The sequence below is a fragment of the Mustela lutreola genome, chromosome 10 (assembly GCF_030435805.1).
Source record: "Mustela lutreola isolate mMusLut2 chromosome 10, mMusLut2.pri, whole genome shotgun sequence".
NCBI classification, from domain to species: Eukaryota; Metazoa; Chordata; class Mammalia; order Carnivora; family Mustelidae; genus Mustela; species Mustela lutreola.
In genome coordinates, this window is record NC_081299.1 from 35,986,501 (window position 1) to 36,003,936 (window position 17,436).

The 17,436-nt window shown below is 37.3% G+C and overlaps 1 protein-coding gene across 2 annotated transcripts in view; it reads right to left on the reverse strand.

The window, feature by feature from the left end:
- Positions 1-17,436, reverse strand: part of PIK3R3 (phosphoinositide-3-kinase regulatory subunit 3) — a 138,673-nt gene that overhangs the window by 18,052 nt on the left and 103,185 nt on the right. For both annotated transcript variants that reach the window (XM_059137793.1, XM_059137792.1), the window contains exon 6: positions 1,166-1,308. In XM_059137793.1, the coding sequence (XP_058993776.1) occupies positions 1,166-1,308 (143 nt within the window). The remainder of the gene's footprint in view (positions 1-1,165; positions 1,309-17,436) is intronic.

Consider the following 17,436-nt stretch of genomic DNA (forward strand, 5'->3'; position numbering starts at 1 on the left):
CTGACACTTTGGTGCTAATGTGAGAAACAGTTTTGCTTTTCCCTTGCAGATGATTCATTTTTATTTATTATCCACTTTTTTTCATTCCTCAGCCCACTGTTTTCTGGCTCGGTCTCCCAACATTCCACTAAATTTGCTACGATAAAGACTTCCAATATCCTTTTCGTTGCCAGACCCCAATACTTCTCATGCTGCTCAATACTTCTCATGCTGCTCACTCTCTCTGGGTAATCTTCTTAGCACCTACTATCACCTACACACTTATGCCTCCCAAATCCTTTCCGTACCATGAGTTCCAAAACCAAATAACCAGCTGTCTGCCTCTCAGACAACTCCATCTGGGTTCTCACAGAAACCTCAAACTCATTGATTCCAACCCTGAACTTTCCTCATGCACTTCCTATTTTGGTGAATAACACCATTCCTTATTCATTCTTATCACAAATGTAGAAATAATCCTTGAATTCTCCCACACCTATCATATTTGGTCAGGTATCGAGTCCTCAGCATTTCCATTAATTCCCCCCCTCCTTTCCTGCCATTGCTCCGGTTCAGGCCCTCACCATCATTTAACCTGATGACCACAAACACTGCAGTCACCAGCAACAGGCAAGCTGGTCTTCCTGCCCACAGTTTTGTTCAGCCTTCAATTTATTCTCAGAGTGCTGCTGTTGATTTTCAGTTCAATAAAAATTCAGTGAGCATCACCATGTACTCTCAGGGACCACAACAGGTGCTAGAGCTATCAGGGAAAATAAGCCGCCATCCTTATTCCACTAACAAGCTTGTAGTTTAGTGGTGGTGATCTTTAGTAAATGTTACAGGAGGAATCAGGACCAGATACTGTCAGGGTAGGGATAAAAAGCTTCTCAACCAGTCTAGGGAATCAAGGAAATTTTTCTTAGAAAAGAAATGTGTAAAAAAGAAAGAAAGAAAGAAAGAAAAGATATGTGTAAGCTGAATCCTAAAGGATGAGCAGCAGTTAAAAATTTGGAAGGACACAGAAGGAACACAGAGAAGAGAAGATTCAGTTTGGTGCCATTATAACAGCAAATAATTCGATATATGACATATAAGGGGGCAAAAGCAAACACAAAAGAGACTATTGGGGTAAGAAAAGAAGTCTCATCTCACTGATGCAGTTGGAAGGGTTAGGTAGATTTACCGTTCAATTTCCTTTTCATTCCCCTCTCTGCGAAATCGCTCAATATATTCTTTGCTATGTTGTTCTTGTGTGTGACACTGCTCTTCAAATATTTTAATTGTTTCATTAAAAGCTTCAATTGCAGTCCTCTTCATCTGTATCTCCTAAAGAAGAGAAAAAGGAAAGACAAACACTTTAATTATTTATTTATTGGTAACTTTGGTCTTAAAACAAATCTTATAATTCCAGTTGCAATTCCATATAAAACTGAATTTAGATGGCTAAAGCAACTCCTAGTTAACTCCTACCTTTATTACTTATATGCAAAATACATCACTCAAATATTAAAATAAAAGAAAAAGAACTGGGGTGCCTGGGTGGCCGGGTTAAAGCCTCTGGCTTCAGCTCGGGTCATGATCCCAGGGTCCTGGAATCAAGCCCCGCATCGGGCTCTCAGCTCAGCAGGGAGACTGCTTCCTCCTCTCTCTCTGCCTGTCTCTCTGCCTACTTGTGATTTCTGCCTGTCAGATAACCAAATAAAATCTTTTAAAAAACACCACCACACTATTACTTGAAATACAGCTGAGAATCACAACAAAAAGGCCTGAGTTGCTAAGAGAGATTAATCCTGAACTCTTTGAAGACAAGGATAAAATTATGCCTTTGCACTTGTTATAGTACTGACCCCCAAAAGGTGTTAAAGGAATGAATGAATAGAATGGAGCAGTTCATACACCAGTGTGCTAGCCCTATTCCCAGAAGAGTCCTATAGAGTCTATTTACTCTACCAATTCTAAAATACATAGTTTTCCAAACAGATTCATCAATAGAATAATCTGGTTAGAAGCAGAAAAGCGTCTATCTGGCTCAGTCAGTAGAGCATGGGACTCTTGATCTTGGGATTGTAAGGCAAGCCGAATGTTGGGTGTAGATTATTTAAAAATAAAAAAGATCTTTAAAATGAAAACAAAGAAGCAGCAGAAAATGAAAGGGAGAAGAATATCAGTTAAAATCACATGGAGAATAAAGTGAAAAACTAAAACTTCACAAAACAAATGCCCAGTAGGCTGAGCCATTCAACATCAGGATAAGTACTCCTACACGTTTTGAGGAGCTCTGAGGTTATTTGAAGACTTTAGCATCTGAACCCTAATTCCCCAAAATCTTCAGAGGGTTAAACTTTGTTCAATATATTAGAAAGTCAAGAATGATGCATAAAGTTCTAGAGAATTGCTATCCTGAATGCTTACAATTTTAAAAGTTTTGGTGCTTATGGGATAATTCCTCAAAACTATCTAGCATTGATTAATGACAACAAATGATTACTAAGAAGCCACTGTATAGAAAGTATAATCTGGTGATAAAGAGATTAATAAAACATGAAGTCTGCCCTGCAGGTTTTAGAACACAGAGGTGAAACTGATTTCTGAACCCCAATAAGGTTCTGTTTCATGTCCTGATAGAAGCAATCAAGTAAGGGTGAATTAGTTATTTACTGCTATCAGAGGTTTCATGGAGGAGATAAGAACCTCATGTGGTTGAGGTTATATCATACATATCTCAAATAGTACTGTGAACTTATTGGAATACCAACATCTAAATAGCTACAAATTCTAAAACTCTCAAATTACAGTGGAGAGTCTTGGCTCCCTTGCAAGGTCAAAAATTACCTATGAAGTTCTGGCCCTGTATCTTTAAAGATAACACTAATAATTTACATTTTACTAACACTAGTGTTTTACAACATGGCCCAAGCAGTAGCTGCCCCATAAACAATGCCACTATACCTACCACAGAAACTATAAATTTCCCTGTATCTACGTCCCCTCTCTCCTTCCTCCTCTCCAGCCCCTTATGATTCCTTCTTATCAGCATACAAACAAGTTCTAGTAACACTACTTTGAAACAATAATCCCTTAACCCTAAATTCTCTTCCAGTCAATTAAGTTTCTTGAACAAATAGTCTATATGGGGTGTCTTTCTTTCCTCATCTCTCATTCACATTCCAGCTCACTCTATTCTGGCTTCTGTACCTACCATTCCACAGAGACTGCTCTTTCCAAGGTCACCAATGATCTCATTGCCAAATTCCTGTCCCTTATCCCAATCCATCACTAAATCCTATCACTTCCTCCTAATTACCTGTGATCCAGATGCCAAATATCCCCAAACGCAGTCTATTCTTACCCTGTGCCAACTATGACTCAAGATACACAACCTCTTCCCATTCTCTGGGAAGAAATTCCTTACATCAAGCAATCCAAACTTTATCTAAGATTTCACAGAAAAAAAACAAAAACAAAAAACAAAAAACAGAGGAGCTCTGTAACACTTGCAAATATTTATAAACAGAGGAGATAAAGTCTTTAATCTCCCTTTAACACTCACCTTCCCAGCACATCTCCTGTACTGGTTGCTAATCATTGCATCCCTCCCTTTCTCTCCCCACCTCCCAAGGCCTTAAATCCTCCAGAGCTGTTCTCTGCTCAGTTGCTCTCAGTTCTCACACAGACAGTTAGCCCTCTCCCAGCTTTGACCCAGGGGTTTTGGCTGCTTCCATCTACTCCCATACCCAGCTCCCCAAACAAGGATTCCATGTCCAGAACCCAGTCTCACATCAGCAGCTCAGAATTCATATTCTATTAAATCCCCAATATTACTAAGGACATAGGCAGCATTTTGTCTAGCCATGACAAGAAAATAGAAATGCAGTTCTATACAAACCGAAGCAGCAGGCATTGGTGGCCACTTTGTCTCGCCTTTTTTACAGGAGGGTTAGTGCCCTCCCCTTGACTCTAGTTCAGACCACGAGGCTGACTCCAGGGCCCTACCAAGAGTGTTTTTGATTCATTATCTTGTATAAATTCATTCAACAAATAAGTTAACACTAACTATATGCCAAGTATTACTTGCAGCATTTGGGATACATAAGTAAGCAAGCTTAGATAAGTATTTCTGCCCTCTCAGAACTTACAGTTTAGGGGGTTATACAGACAATAAATAACAGACATATAAGTTAGTAATTCACACTGTTTGTTAGAATTACTAAGAATCTGTAAGAATTGTTATGGAAAAAAAGAACAGTAGAGTGGGAAGAAGGACTGAAATGCGAGTTGCAATTTTAAATCAATTGCCATCTGAAACTTGACAACATTTGAGCAAAGACTTGAAGGAGGTGAGGGGGTTAGCCAGGTGAGGTGGGTGGGGAATGTTTCAGGCAAGGAAGCAGCCAGTGCAAACACTCAAAGGTAGGAAGCAGGTCTAGTATATTCGAGGAACACCAAAGTGGCTAGTGTGGTTGGAGTACAGTGAAAAGGAGAGTTAGAAAAAATGAGGTCAAGGAGGAAGAGTGGCACAGATCATACTGGGTACTATAAAAACACTCTGGGTTTTCCTATGTGTAAACCATGGAACCAGAGATAAGCCTTAAACAAAGGAGTACTGTGATCCTACCTATGTTTTACAAGTACAGGTTTCCCCAGCATTCTCCAAATACGCAGTTCCTATGAAAGTTTTCATAAGCCAAAATGGCATAAAGCAAAGAAGCAATTACCTTAATTTACATGGGAAAAATCTTTCATGTTCCTAGAGTCAAAAAATAACATCTCCTAGGCTTTTTTCTTACACCTTAGGACACATCTTGCTAAGGGATGCACAAAGTAAATGGAGATAAAACACAGATGCACACAGACCAGTTCAAAGTTATGGTGGCTTGATGTTGGGAGGCTGAAGCAGTTCTCAGGGAGAGGCGGCACCTCTCCCAACACTTGGGGAGGTGCGCAGTCTCTAAAAAGCTCACTGCAAAACAAGCTCGGGATGCTATTGTCACTTTTCAGTCTTTTTTGTAAAAGCAAAAGTCCTCAGATTTCTTCCAGTTAGTAAAAACACGTACTAATGTAGGTCCTTCATAAAAGCCAAGTGGTGTAACCTGATCTTGCAAAATGCAGGAAATACTTGTATTACCAGCTGCTCTACTGAGAACTGATAAGGGGGAGGGGAACGTGGATAAGGGCAAGAAGATCTGTAAGGTTTCTGTGGTAAATCAAAGCAAGAAATGATAGTGGGCTTCGAACAAGGTAGTAGTAGCAGATGTGGTGAGAAGGGGCTGAATTCTGGCTACATTCTAAAGGTAAAAAGGAATTCCTGATGGATTAGACAGAAGATGTAAAAGAAAGTGTCTCAGTTGGCTTCAAGGCTTTTGACCTGAGCAAAACAGATGTGATTGCTCCAACTAAGATAAGGAAGGCAAAACATGGAACAGCCTTGAGTTCAGTTTTGTTCACGAATTCAATTCTGACATGCTAAATTTGAGACACCTATTAAACATCCAAGTGGAGCTGTTGAAAAGGTAGTTGGATATTTATGAGTCTAGAATTAATTTAGAAGAAATTTTGAATTTAATTTACATTTAGAAGATGTAAGTTTATAAATTACTGGCATACAGATGGTATGTAAAGTCATGAGACTATTTGAGATCATCAGAGAGTGAATAAGTAACCAGAAAAAAGAAGAGGACCAATGTCAAAGAGGAGAAATCAGCAAAGAAGTCTAAGAAAGAATGACCAGGCGGGTCAAATTCTCAGTTGTTTCTACTTATTTCTAGATCTGGAAGTTCCAGTTATAATTATTATTATGGTTTTCTGTTCTAATTCTGTTCTATAGAAATAATCATATTGTTTCTGCATACAGCCATGTTTTTAATGTTTATTTTTTTAGTGTGAGATATAATAAATGCATAAAACAAATGCACAGTTGAACAAATTATTATAAAATAAACTTCCACTATTAGCAACCCTAGAAATTCTTTGTGTCCTTTCTAGATCATAATTTCCTGCCTCTTTCCACTCTACCTCCCTCACCTTGGTGATAACACTACCCTACCCTTTATGATGACCCATTTCCATGTTATTCTTCATGATTTTACCACTTTATATCCCCATCCAAAATTTTTAAAAAATTAACATTTGCCTAGTTTTATACCTTCTATGAGTAGAATCATAGTATATATATTTTTTTGCATCTTTTACTTAATATTTTTGCATATTTTACTTAATAGTGTTTGTGAGAGTAAATGTAGTGTTGTATGTTGCCCTTTAAATAAGTATGTTCACAGGAATACAGTAATCCATCATTGCTTTGTTTGATGCAGAGAAAAGGGAAAAGTATGCCATTTTGGCAAAAGCACACTGTATTTGACAAATGTTGTCAGAGTACTTCAACCCTTTGTGGGAAAGAGTCTCATCTCTCCCTCTGTGTTTCTAAAGTCAAGCATAGTATCATGCCTAGATACTACAAATGAACTAAACTGGAATTTAGGAGATTTATATTCTAGTCCTGAGTATGCTAAAATTTGTTATATCCCTTAATAGAGTCTTTCTATGCTTCAAGTTCCCATTATAAGATGGAGATAATGGCAACCCCAGCTGTATTTGAGAGAGAGAGAGAATGTGTGAGAAAAAGAGAGACTCAGATTTAAAAAAAAAAAAAAAGGTGGGGGAGATTATACATCCAAAAACATTTACTGAATACCTTAGTCTAGTCATGATATATTTTAACCATAGATGACAGTATACCACATACATTTTTCCCTACCTTGGTTTTTTTTTTGCATAATACGTCTTAGAAATTACTCAAAATCAGGTGGTACAGTCGGTTGAACGTGCAGCTCTTGGTTTCAGCTCAGGTCATGATCTCAGGGTTGTGATCTCAGAGTCATGAGATAGAGCTCCATGTCTAGTTTCACTCAGTGTGGGGTCTGCTTAGGATTCTCCCTCTCCCTCTGTCCCTCCCCCCACTCATGCTTACACACGCTCTCCCGCTCTTTAAAAAAAAAAAAAATCTTTAAAAATTACTCAAAATCAGCAAATATAGGCCATCATTTTTTATAGTTATAGAATAATTTTATATCATTTTGTTTAGAAAAAGGTCATTTTCATTATATATATTATTGTTATTAATGTGCATACTATTATTTCTATTATTTCTTCCTTTCTATATGTAACTGTATTTTTCCCAAATCTTCTTAATTCTATCACCTCATACATTGCAGCATATTTTCATTAAGTGTTCCTTTCCGGTCAGTGGGTATAACCACAGCTGAAATCACTCTGTTCACACACTTCTACATGCTGTCTCCTTTGCCTGAAGCTACATCATAAGCATTTCTCAGGTCATCAGGAATTCCTAAAAATCACTTAGTAACAATAGTTGCCTCCAGGGAATGGGGACTTTTATTTTGTATGCAGTAATTCATACAGAATTCAGCAATAATTTATGCTGAATTTAACACAAATATTTATGTAGCTTTTGTGCTTTTTAAAAATTAAAGTTTTTTTAAAAAATATTTTTATTTATTTATTCTACAGAGATCACAAGTAGGCAGAGAGGTAGGCAGAGAGAGAGAGGGAGCAGAGAGCTGAGCAGAGAGCAGGATGCAGGGCTCCATCCCAGGACCCTGGGATCAAGACCTGAGCTAAAGGCAGAGGCCCCAACCCACTGAGCCACCCAGGTGCCCCAAAATTAAAGCTTTAAAATAATTTCTGAAAATCTATTTTAATAGCTATATAACATTCTATTATATGTATGATCATTTCACTATCCCCTGATGTTGACCATTTATGTTGATTCAATCTGAAGAAGCATCAGTAACTTTTCCCCCATTCTACCCCAAACATTGGCCTCACAGATCATTCATCTAGAGAGCTAAAGGAATACAGAGAAGCTGAAATTTGCAGTATAAAAAAACATACACAGGCACACCAGACATACAGCTCAAGTATCAGGTAGAAAGAAAAAGTTATTAAGATCATTCTGAGTAAGTGACTTACTAAACCTGAAAATAAAATGGAATTAAACATCTCATGTAGAAAAACAGACCATTATAGAATTTCTGGCCACTGAAATCCCATACTTTTTCCCAGTCAGTACTATATTTCATATCTAATCAATAATCTTCATAGGCAGTATCCCCTAGTAGGCCCACAGCCCTGTAGATCCAGGTGTATTCTCTATCTTAACACTGCCCACCACAGATACTAGCTTGGAAATAAGATCAGTGGCTTTGGGCTAGAAAAATTGATAGTATAAATATTAGGGTCAAAACAAGACCATGAGTTACAGTAATACTAGAATAGCTCATAGATGACTAACATTTCCACAGGTAACAATTATAATTATAAGCTATACACAGAGATACAAGAAACATGTATTTTACATTAGTCAAATTGTCAAAAGACAGAGAATCTTGAAAGAAGCAAAAGAGAAGAAATTTGTCATGTACAAAGGATCCTTAATAAAATTAATAGCTGGCTTCCCATCAAAAACCATGGAGGCCAGAATGCAGTGGGATGGCATATGTAAAGTCCTAAAGGAAAAAGACTGTCAACAAAGAATTCTATATCCAAGTAGTACCATCCTTCAAAAATGAAGAAGAAATTAAGATATTCCCAGATAAACAAAAGTTGAGGGAGTCTCTTACCACTAGATCTACTCAACAAGAAATGCTAAAGACTTTCAGATTGAAATTAAAGGACACTGGAGAGTTATTCAAAGAATAACAAGAAGAAATAAAGAACACTGGTAAAGCTAACTGCATAGAAAATATAAAGCCAAGTAATATTGTACTTTTGGTTTATAACTCCTTTTTTTTTTCTCTATATATGTAAAGGACAAATCCAGGGGCACCTGGGTGGCTCAGTCATTAAGTGCCTGCCTTAGGCTCAGGTCATGATCCCAGGGTCCTGGGATTGAGCCCTGCCGGGGATTGGCTCCCTGCTTCTCCCTCTCCCACTCTCCCTACTTGTGTTCCCTCTCTCGTTGTGTCTCTCTCTGTCAAATAAATAAATAAAATCTTAAAAAAACAAAACAAAACAAAACAAAAACGTGCCTGGGTGGCTCAGTTGGTTAAGCAACTGCCTTTGGCTCAGGTCATGATCCCAGGGTCCTGGGATGGAGCCCTGCATTGGGCTCCCTGCTCAGTGGGGAGCCTGCTTCTCCCTCTCCCTCTGCTGCTCTGCTTGCTTGTGCTCTCTCACTCTGTCAAATAAATAAATAAAATCTTTTTAAAAAAGGACAAATGCATAAAACAATGATTATTAATCTATGTTAATGGACATACAATGTGAAAATAATTAGTGACAATAACAATATAAAGAGGAAGAAACAACGATGTATAGGAGCAAAGTATTTATATACTGCTCCAAATCTGAATAAGTCATAGATGAAATCAGATTGTTGTGCAGTTAAGATATTAATTATAATCTTGAAGGTATTTCCTAAGGAAAACTTAAAAAAATACAGAAAAGGAAAGAAGGGGGCGCCTGGATGGCTCAGTGGCTCAGGTCACGGTCTCAGGGTCCTGGGATCGAGCCCTGCATCGGGCTCTCTATTCTGCAGGAAGCCTGCTTCCTCCTCTCTCAGCCTGCCTCTCTGCCTACTTGTGATCTCTGTCTGTCAAATAAATAAATAAAATCTTTAAAAAAAAAAAAAAAAAAAGGAAAAGAAGTGGGCATCAGAAAAAAGATGCACTACAAAAGATCAATTAAATACTAAAAAAATCTAGTAATGGTAGAACTGAAGTGCAAAAGACACATTAGACACATAAAAAACTAATAACTAAATGCCAGAAGTCAGTTCTTCCCTTACTAGTAATCAGCAATTATTTTAAACGTAAATGGATTAAATTCTCCAACTAAAAGGCAGACACTGCAGATGGATTAAAAATTTAAAACCCAGGGTGCCTGGGTGACTCAGTTGGTTAAGTGTCCAACTCTTGATCTTGGCTCAGGTCTTGATCTTGGGGTAGTGAGTTCATGCCTCATATTGAGCTCCACGCCCAGCATGGAGCCTACTTAAAAAACAAAAACAAAAACAAACACACACAAAAGAAAAAAATTAAAAACAACCCATGATCCACCCATACACTTTCTATAAGAGACTTGTTTCAGATGCAAAGAATATTCATTCTTCTCAGGTATACTGGGAAACCCACAAATATGTGGAAATCAACACATTCTTTTTTTTTTTTTTTAAGATTTTATTTATTTATTTGACAGAAAGAGATCACAGATAGGCAGAGAGGCAGCCAGAGAAAGAGGAAGGGAAGCAGGCTCCTTGCTGAGCAGAGAGCCCGATGTGGGGCTCGATCCCAGGACCCTGGAGTCATGACCTGAGCCGAAGGCAGAGGCTTTAACCCACTGAGCCACCCAGGCGCCCAAATCAACACATTCTTTTTTTTTTTTTTTTTTTTTTTTTTTTTAAAGATTTATTTATTTATTTGACAGAGAGAGATTACAAGTAGGCAGAGAGGCAGGCAGAGAGAGAGAGGAGGAAGCAGGCTCCCTGCTGAGCAGAGAGCCCGATGCGGGACTCGATCCCAGGACCCTGAGATCATGACCTGAGCCGAAGGCAGCGGCTTAACCCACTGAGCCACCCAGGCGCCCCCAAATCAACACATTCTTAAACAGTCACTGGATCAAAGAAGAAAGAAGAAATTAGAAAATACCTCGAGATAATTAAGAATTAGAGCACAGCATACTGAACTTATGGGATACAGCAAATGCAGTGCCCAAGGAAATTTACAGCTGTCAATACCTTTTTTTTTTAAGGTTTTATTTATTTGAGAGAGAGAGAGAAAGCGAGCACACACACAAGTGGTGGGAGAGGCAGATGGAGAGGAGGAGAATCCCAAGCAGGCTCTCCACTGAGCATGGAGCCTGATGTGGGGCTCAATGCCAAGACACAGAGATCATCACCAGAGCCAAAACCAAGAGTTGGATGCTTAACTGACTGAGCCATCCAGGTGTCCCTACATTTAAAAAAAAAGAAAAAAATCTCAGAGCAACTAGGTGGCTCAGCTGGTTAAGCATCTGTCTTCAGCTCAGGTCATAATCCTAGGGTCCTGGGATTGAGAGCCCCAATTGGACTCCCTGCTCAGTGGAGAGCCTGCTTCTCCCTCTCCCTCTGCTGCTCTGCTTGTGCTCTCTATCAAATAAATAAATAAAATCTTAAAAAAAAAAAATCTCACATCAATAATCTAATTGTATACCTTAGAAACTAGAAAAAGAAAAGCAAACCAAACCCAAAGCTAGCAAGAGGAAATAATAAAGATTGGAGAGGTAAATGAAACAGAAAATAGAAAAATAGAGGAAAATCAATAAAACTAAAAATTAGTTCTTTTTAAAAAAAATAATAATTTTTAAAAAAAATTTTTATAGACAAAGTCTTATTTATTTATTTGACAGAGAGAGGGAGAGAGCACAAATAGGGAGAGTGGGAAAGGGAGAAGCACGTTCCCCACTGAGCAGGGAACCAGATGTGGGGCTAAATCCCAGAACCCTGGGATTACATCCCACGCCAGAGATAGCTGCCTAACTGACTTAGCCACCCAGGTGCTCCTAAAAATTAGTTACCAAGATCAACAAAATTGAAAAACCTTTAGTTAGACTAAGGGAAAAAAAGACTCAAATTACTAAATTTTAAGTTTAAAGGAGAATACTACCCACTTTTCAGAAATAAATATTATAAGAGAATACTATTAAAAAGCTGTATGCCAATAAATTGGATAACCTAAATGGACAAATTCCTAGAAGTATAGAATTACCAAAACTGACTCAAAAAGAAACAGAGAGAGAGAAAGAATCTTATACAGGCTCCACATCCATTGTGGAGCCTGACACAGGGCTCAATCTCATGACCCAGAGATCATGGCCTGAGCTGAAATCAAGAATCAGGTGCTTAACTGACTAAGGTGTCCAGGTGCCCCTAACCATCTGACTCTTGATTTTAGCTCAGGTCTTGATCTCTGGGTCATGAATTCAAGCCCCAAACTGGGCTCCGCACTGGGCATGGAGCCTACAAAAACAGACAGACAGTCAGACCTATAATCCCATAAACCAACAAAGAAAAGTCTAAGACTGCACAGATTCACTAGAGAAGTTACCAAACATTTAAAGAATTAACGGGTACCTGGGCAGTGGCTCAGTTGGTTAAGCAACTGCTTTCAGCTCAGGTCATGATCCTGGAGTCCCAGGATGGAGTACCACATGTGGCTCCCTGCTCAGTGGGGAGTCTGCTTCTCCCTCTGACCCTACCTTAGTACCAATCCTTCTCACTCTTCTAAAAACTGAAGAGGAGGGAAGAGGGAACTTTCTAACTCATTCTATGAGGCCATCATTACTGACACTGACACCTGATCAAGAGACTACAAGAAAAGAAAACTACAGAACATCCCTTTTGAATACAGATGAAAAAATCCTCAATAAAATACTGGCAAACTAAATTCAGCAGCATATTAAAAAGACTGTAACTATACACTATTACCACATGGAATTTATCCCAGGAATGCAAGATGGTTCAACATATAAAAATCAGTCCATATACAACATTAATATACTGAAGGAAAAAAAACACACATGATCAGACCATCTTAACTGATGTAGACCAAGTATTTGACAAAATCCAATAACCCAAAATGATAAAAATAATAAACTAGAAATGGAAACTTCAACATGATAAAGGCCATTGTTACAGATTGAATTGTGTTCCCACATAAGATGTGATCAGTCCTAATCCTCAGGACCTTAGAATGTGACCTTATTAGGAAATAGGGTCTTATGTGAATTAAGATGAGATCATATTGGATTAGGATAGGTCTTAATCCAATGATTAGTTAGTATCCTTACAAAGAGAGAAAACAGAGACACAGAGGGATAATATCACTCATAATGAAGGTATAAACCGGAGTGATGTGTCCAACCCAAAGAATGCCAATGACTGCCAGCAACCACCAGAAGCTAAGAAAAACAATAAATGTTCTTTCCCAGAGCCTTCAGAAAGAGAAGGGCACTACCAACAGCTTGATTTTGGACGTAGAGCCCCCAGAACAGTGAGATGATAAATTTCTGTTGTCTCAGGCCATCCAGTTTGTCATCTTTGTTAGAGCAGACATAGAAAACTAATACAGCCATATATGAAAAACGCAAGATTAACATCAGACTCAATGGTAAAATGGGAGAGCTTTCTACCTAACATCATGAATAAGACAATGAGACCACTTTCATGACCTTATGCAACAAAATACTTGAAGTTCTAGCCAGAGCAATTAGGCAATGAAAACCAATTACAAGACATCCAAATTGAAGGGGAAGAAGTAAAACTATCTCAAATGAGATGATCTTTTTATAAAACCCTAAAGAATCCACCAAAAACTCTTGGATCTTATAAATTCAGCAAAGTTGCAGAATACAAAATGAATATACAAAATCAACTGTATTCTATACATTAGCAGTGAATAATCCAAAAGAGAAACTAAGGAAACAATTTCATTTATAATAGCATCAAAAAGAATAAAACAGTTAGGAATAAACCTAACCAAGGAAGTAAGAAATTCATATATTGAAAACTACAAAACAATGCTGAAAGAAATTAAAGAGGACATAAATAAATGGAATGACATCCTTGTTCATGGCCTGGAAGACTTAATATTGTTAAGATGATAAGACTACCCAAAGTGATATATGGATTTAATGCAATCACTATCAAATTCCCAACCAGATTTTTTACAGAAATAAAAAAACTGAACCTCAAATTCATCTGGAATTGAAAGGCACCCAGAATAGCCAAAACAATATTGAAAAAAACAAACTTGGAAGACTCACACTTCCTGGTTTCAAAGCTTATTACAAAGCTATGGTAATCAAAACATATCCTTGACATAAGGACAGACATATAAACCAAAGGAATATAACAGAAAGCCCCCAAATAAACCTTCACAGTTATGATCAATGTCTCACTTCAGCAAATATTCCAAGTTCATTCAATGGAGAAATGGTGTTGGGACCACAGCAAACGGAAAATGTGTTTTCACGTGTAAAAAAATAAAGCTGGAACCTTAACACAACACATATAAAAGTTAACTCAAAATGGATCAAAGATCTAAATTTAAGAGTAAAAACAGTAAACTCTTAGAAGTAAACATTGGAGAAAGGCCTTGTGACACTGGATTTGGAACAAGTTCATGAATATGATACCAAAAGCATAGGCAACAAAAGAAAAAACAATGGATTTCATCAATATTAAGAGCATTTGTGTGTCAAAGGATACTATCAAGAAAGCAAAAAGACAACCTACAAAATGGGAAAAATACCTGAAAATCATGTATCTGATAAGGGATTAAAAAACCTAAAACTCAACAATAATGAAAACAATAACACTTCATGACTGCTCTGATGGCTATAAAAAATTGAAGATAAAAGCACAAAAAAACCCAAGTCTTAGGATGAGAAAAACCTGGAATCTTTATGTATTGCTGGTGGGAATGTAAAATAGTTTTGCCAGTATGGAAAATAGTTTGGCAGTTTCTCAAAAGATTAAATACAGAACTGCTATATGATCCAGCAATTCCATTCCTAGGTATATATCTAAAAGAAATGAAAGCAGAGACTTGAACAGTTATTTGTACACCAATGTTCATTATTCACAATAGCCAGAAACTGGAAAATGATCCAAATGTCCATCAACAAATGAATGGATAAACAAATGTCATATACACATACAATGCAATATTATTCAGCCATAAAAATGATACTTTGATAATATGCTAGAACATGGATTTTCCTTGAAAACACTATAACTAGTGAAGTAACCAAAGGACAAATATTATATGATTCCTTTTATATAAAGTACCTAGAATAGGCAAATATTAGAACAATAAATTATGGGATTAACATATAGACAAAAAATACATGACAATAATAAGAGGAGGAAATAGAATTATGTAATAGCACAGTTATTATATTCACACGCTACGTGGCAAATATGAACTTAAGTAACTGTGATTACGAATGCATGTTGTAATCCTTAGAGCAACTTCCTATAGGAAAAAAAAAAGAGAGACAGACATAGCTTAAAGTCCAGCTGAGGAATCACAACAGAACACTAAAAAATGTTTAATGCAAAAGACAACATTGAAAGAGTTGAGGAACGAAACAGATGGAGCAAAAAGAAAACAGCAAAAATGTAAATGTAAACCCAACCGTATCAATAATTACAAGATATACAAATGGATTACATACTCCAATTAAAAGGCAGAGATTATCAGGCTGGATTAAAAAGCCAGACCTAACTATATATCATTATCCATAAGAAATGCACTTTAGCTATGGCACAAATAGATTGAAAGTAAAAGGACAGAAAATAAATAAATAAATAAAGTAGGTAAGTGAGTAAGTAAAAGGACAGAAAAAATATATATCATGCAAATACTACGTGTACAAAAGCTGATGGGGATCTATTAGAAAAAGCAGACTTCAAGACCAGGAAGATTACCAGATATAAAGAGGAATATTCCATATTTTTAAAAAAGATTTATATATTTATTTGAGAAAGAGAGAGAGTTGGGGGGGGGGGCAATGTGTGAGGGGCAGAGTGAGAGGAAGAGACAGAATCTCAAGCAGTCTCAGTATGGAGGATGAGGGGCTCGATCCCACAACACTGAGATTGTGACCTGAGTTGAAATCAAGAGCCCAGCACTCAACCAACTGAGCCACCCAGGAACCCCAAGGAATATTTCATATTATAAAGGAGTAAATTTACTATAAATGTATGAGAACTTAACAGAATTTCAATTAATAGAAGGCAAAAGCTAACAACTAAAAAAGAGGAATAGACAAATCTACATTTGTAACTAGAAACTTTAAGACTCCTAATTAGGGGACCTGGGTGGCTCAGTCATTAGGTGCCTGCCTTCAGCTCAGGTTATGATCCCAGGATCCTGAGATTGAGACCCACATCGGGCTCCCCACTCAGTGGGAAGCCTTCTTCTCCCTCTCCCACTCCCCCTTCTTGTGTTCCCTCTCAGTGTCACTATCTTTCTCTGTCAAATAAATAAACAAAATCTTTAAAAAAAAAAAAAAAAGACTCCTAATTAACTGATGATACTAGCAAAAAAAAAAAAAAAATCAGTAAAGATATAGAATATCTGAATAACACCATAAATCACTTTGACCTAACTGATATTTAGAGAGGACTATACTGACAACTGAAAGAGCACTATACCAACTTTACTAGTCTTTGTCAGTGTGCAAGTTAACTAAGATAAGACATGTACTAGGTCATAAGTCAATAAATTTCAAAAGACTGCAACCTTAATGAGTATGTTCACTGAATACAAAAAAATTAAACTAGAAAAGCAGTATCTAGAGAAGCCCCAAATACTTATTTTTTTGTTTTATTTTTATTAACATATAATGTATTATTTGCCCCAGGGGTAATGATTCCTGTTCAGCAGGGCGTCTGCTTCTTTCTCTGCCCCTCCCCCTCCTTGTGCTTGCTCCCCTTCAAATAAATAAAGTATATATTTTTTAAAAAGTAGTTCTAGGAAAAGAACTAGAAAAAAAAAGTTCTAGGAAGAAAGGTAGATTATTGTTCAGAATCTTGTTCTATTACATACATATAATAAAAGAAATCTTATTGATTATTTACATTTATGATCTTAGGGTGCCTGTGTGGCTCAGTTAGCTAAGCGTCTGCCTTCAGCTCAGATCATAATCCCAGGGTCCTGGGATGGAGCTCCATGTCCGGATCCCTGGTCAGCAAGAAAGTTGGCTTCTCCCCCTCTCTCTCTCTGCCCCTCCCCTGCTTGTGTGCACTCTCTCTCTCTCTCAAATAAATAAACAAAATCTTAAAAAAAAAAAAAAAAAAAAGACTTACAATCTTAAAGTTGTGATTAAGACTCTTGGTGGTCTCATAATTCCCATTAATTCCTTCTTCCTCAGTAAACTCACAAATGTTAGTTGGGTATACCTGACCAAATAAAAATTAGCTTTCTTAGCCTCCCTGCAGCTAGTTGTAATCTGCAGCTATGTCTTACCAGTGGGATGAAAATAGAAGCAGTGTATACTTCTAGGAAGTAGCCCTAAAAACAGGAAACTTTCCTTTCTCCTTCCTATTCTATCTTGTTTGCTAGAATATTGTTGTGATGGCTGATAGTGGAGTAAGTCAACTTGTACAGACGGCAAAGCATCAAAACAGAAGAACCCTAAGCCCTAATGACGGTGTAGTCGACACAATATCCCTGCCACTGTGTCTATACATGAAAGAAAAATAAATCGCATTCTGAAATCTTTGCTATTGTTATTTTTTGTCATTTTCAGTCAAACCTTATCCTAGTTAACACTAACTGAAAAAAATTAATAACTAAGAAAAACGATAAAAAAGTGATTTATGAATGTGAGAAGAATCTATATCATCACAGTCTCAAAAAGACTGTTGAAAATATTAAGACAGCTAAGGCC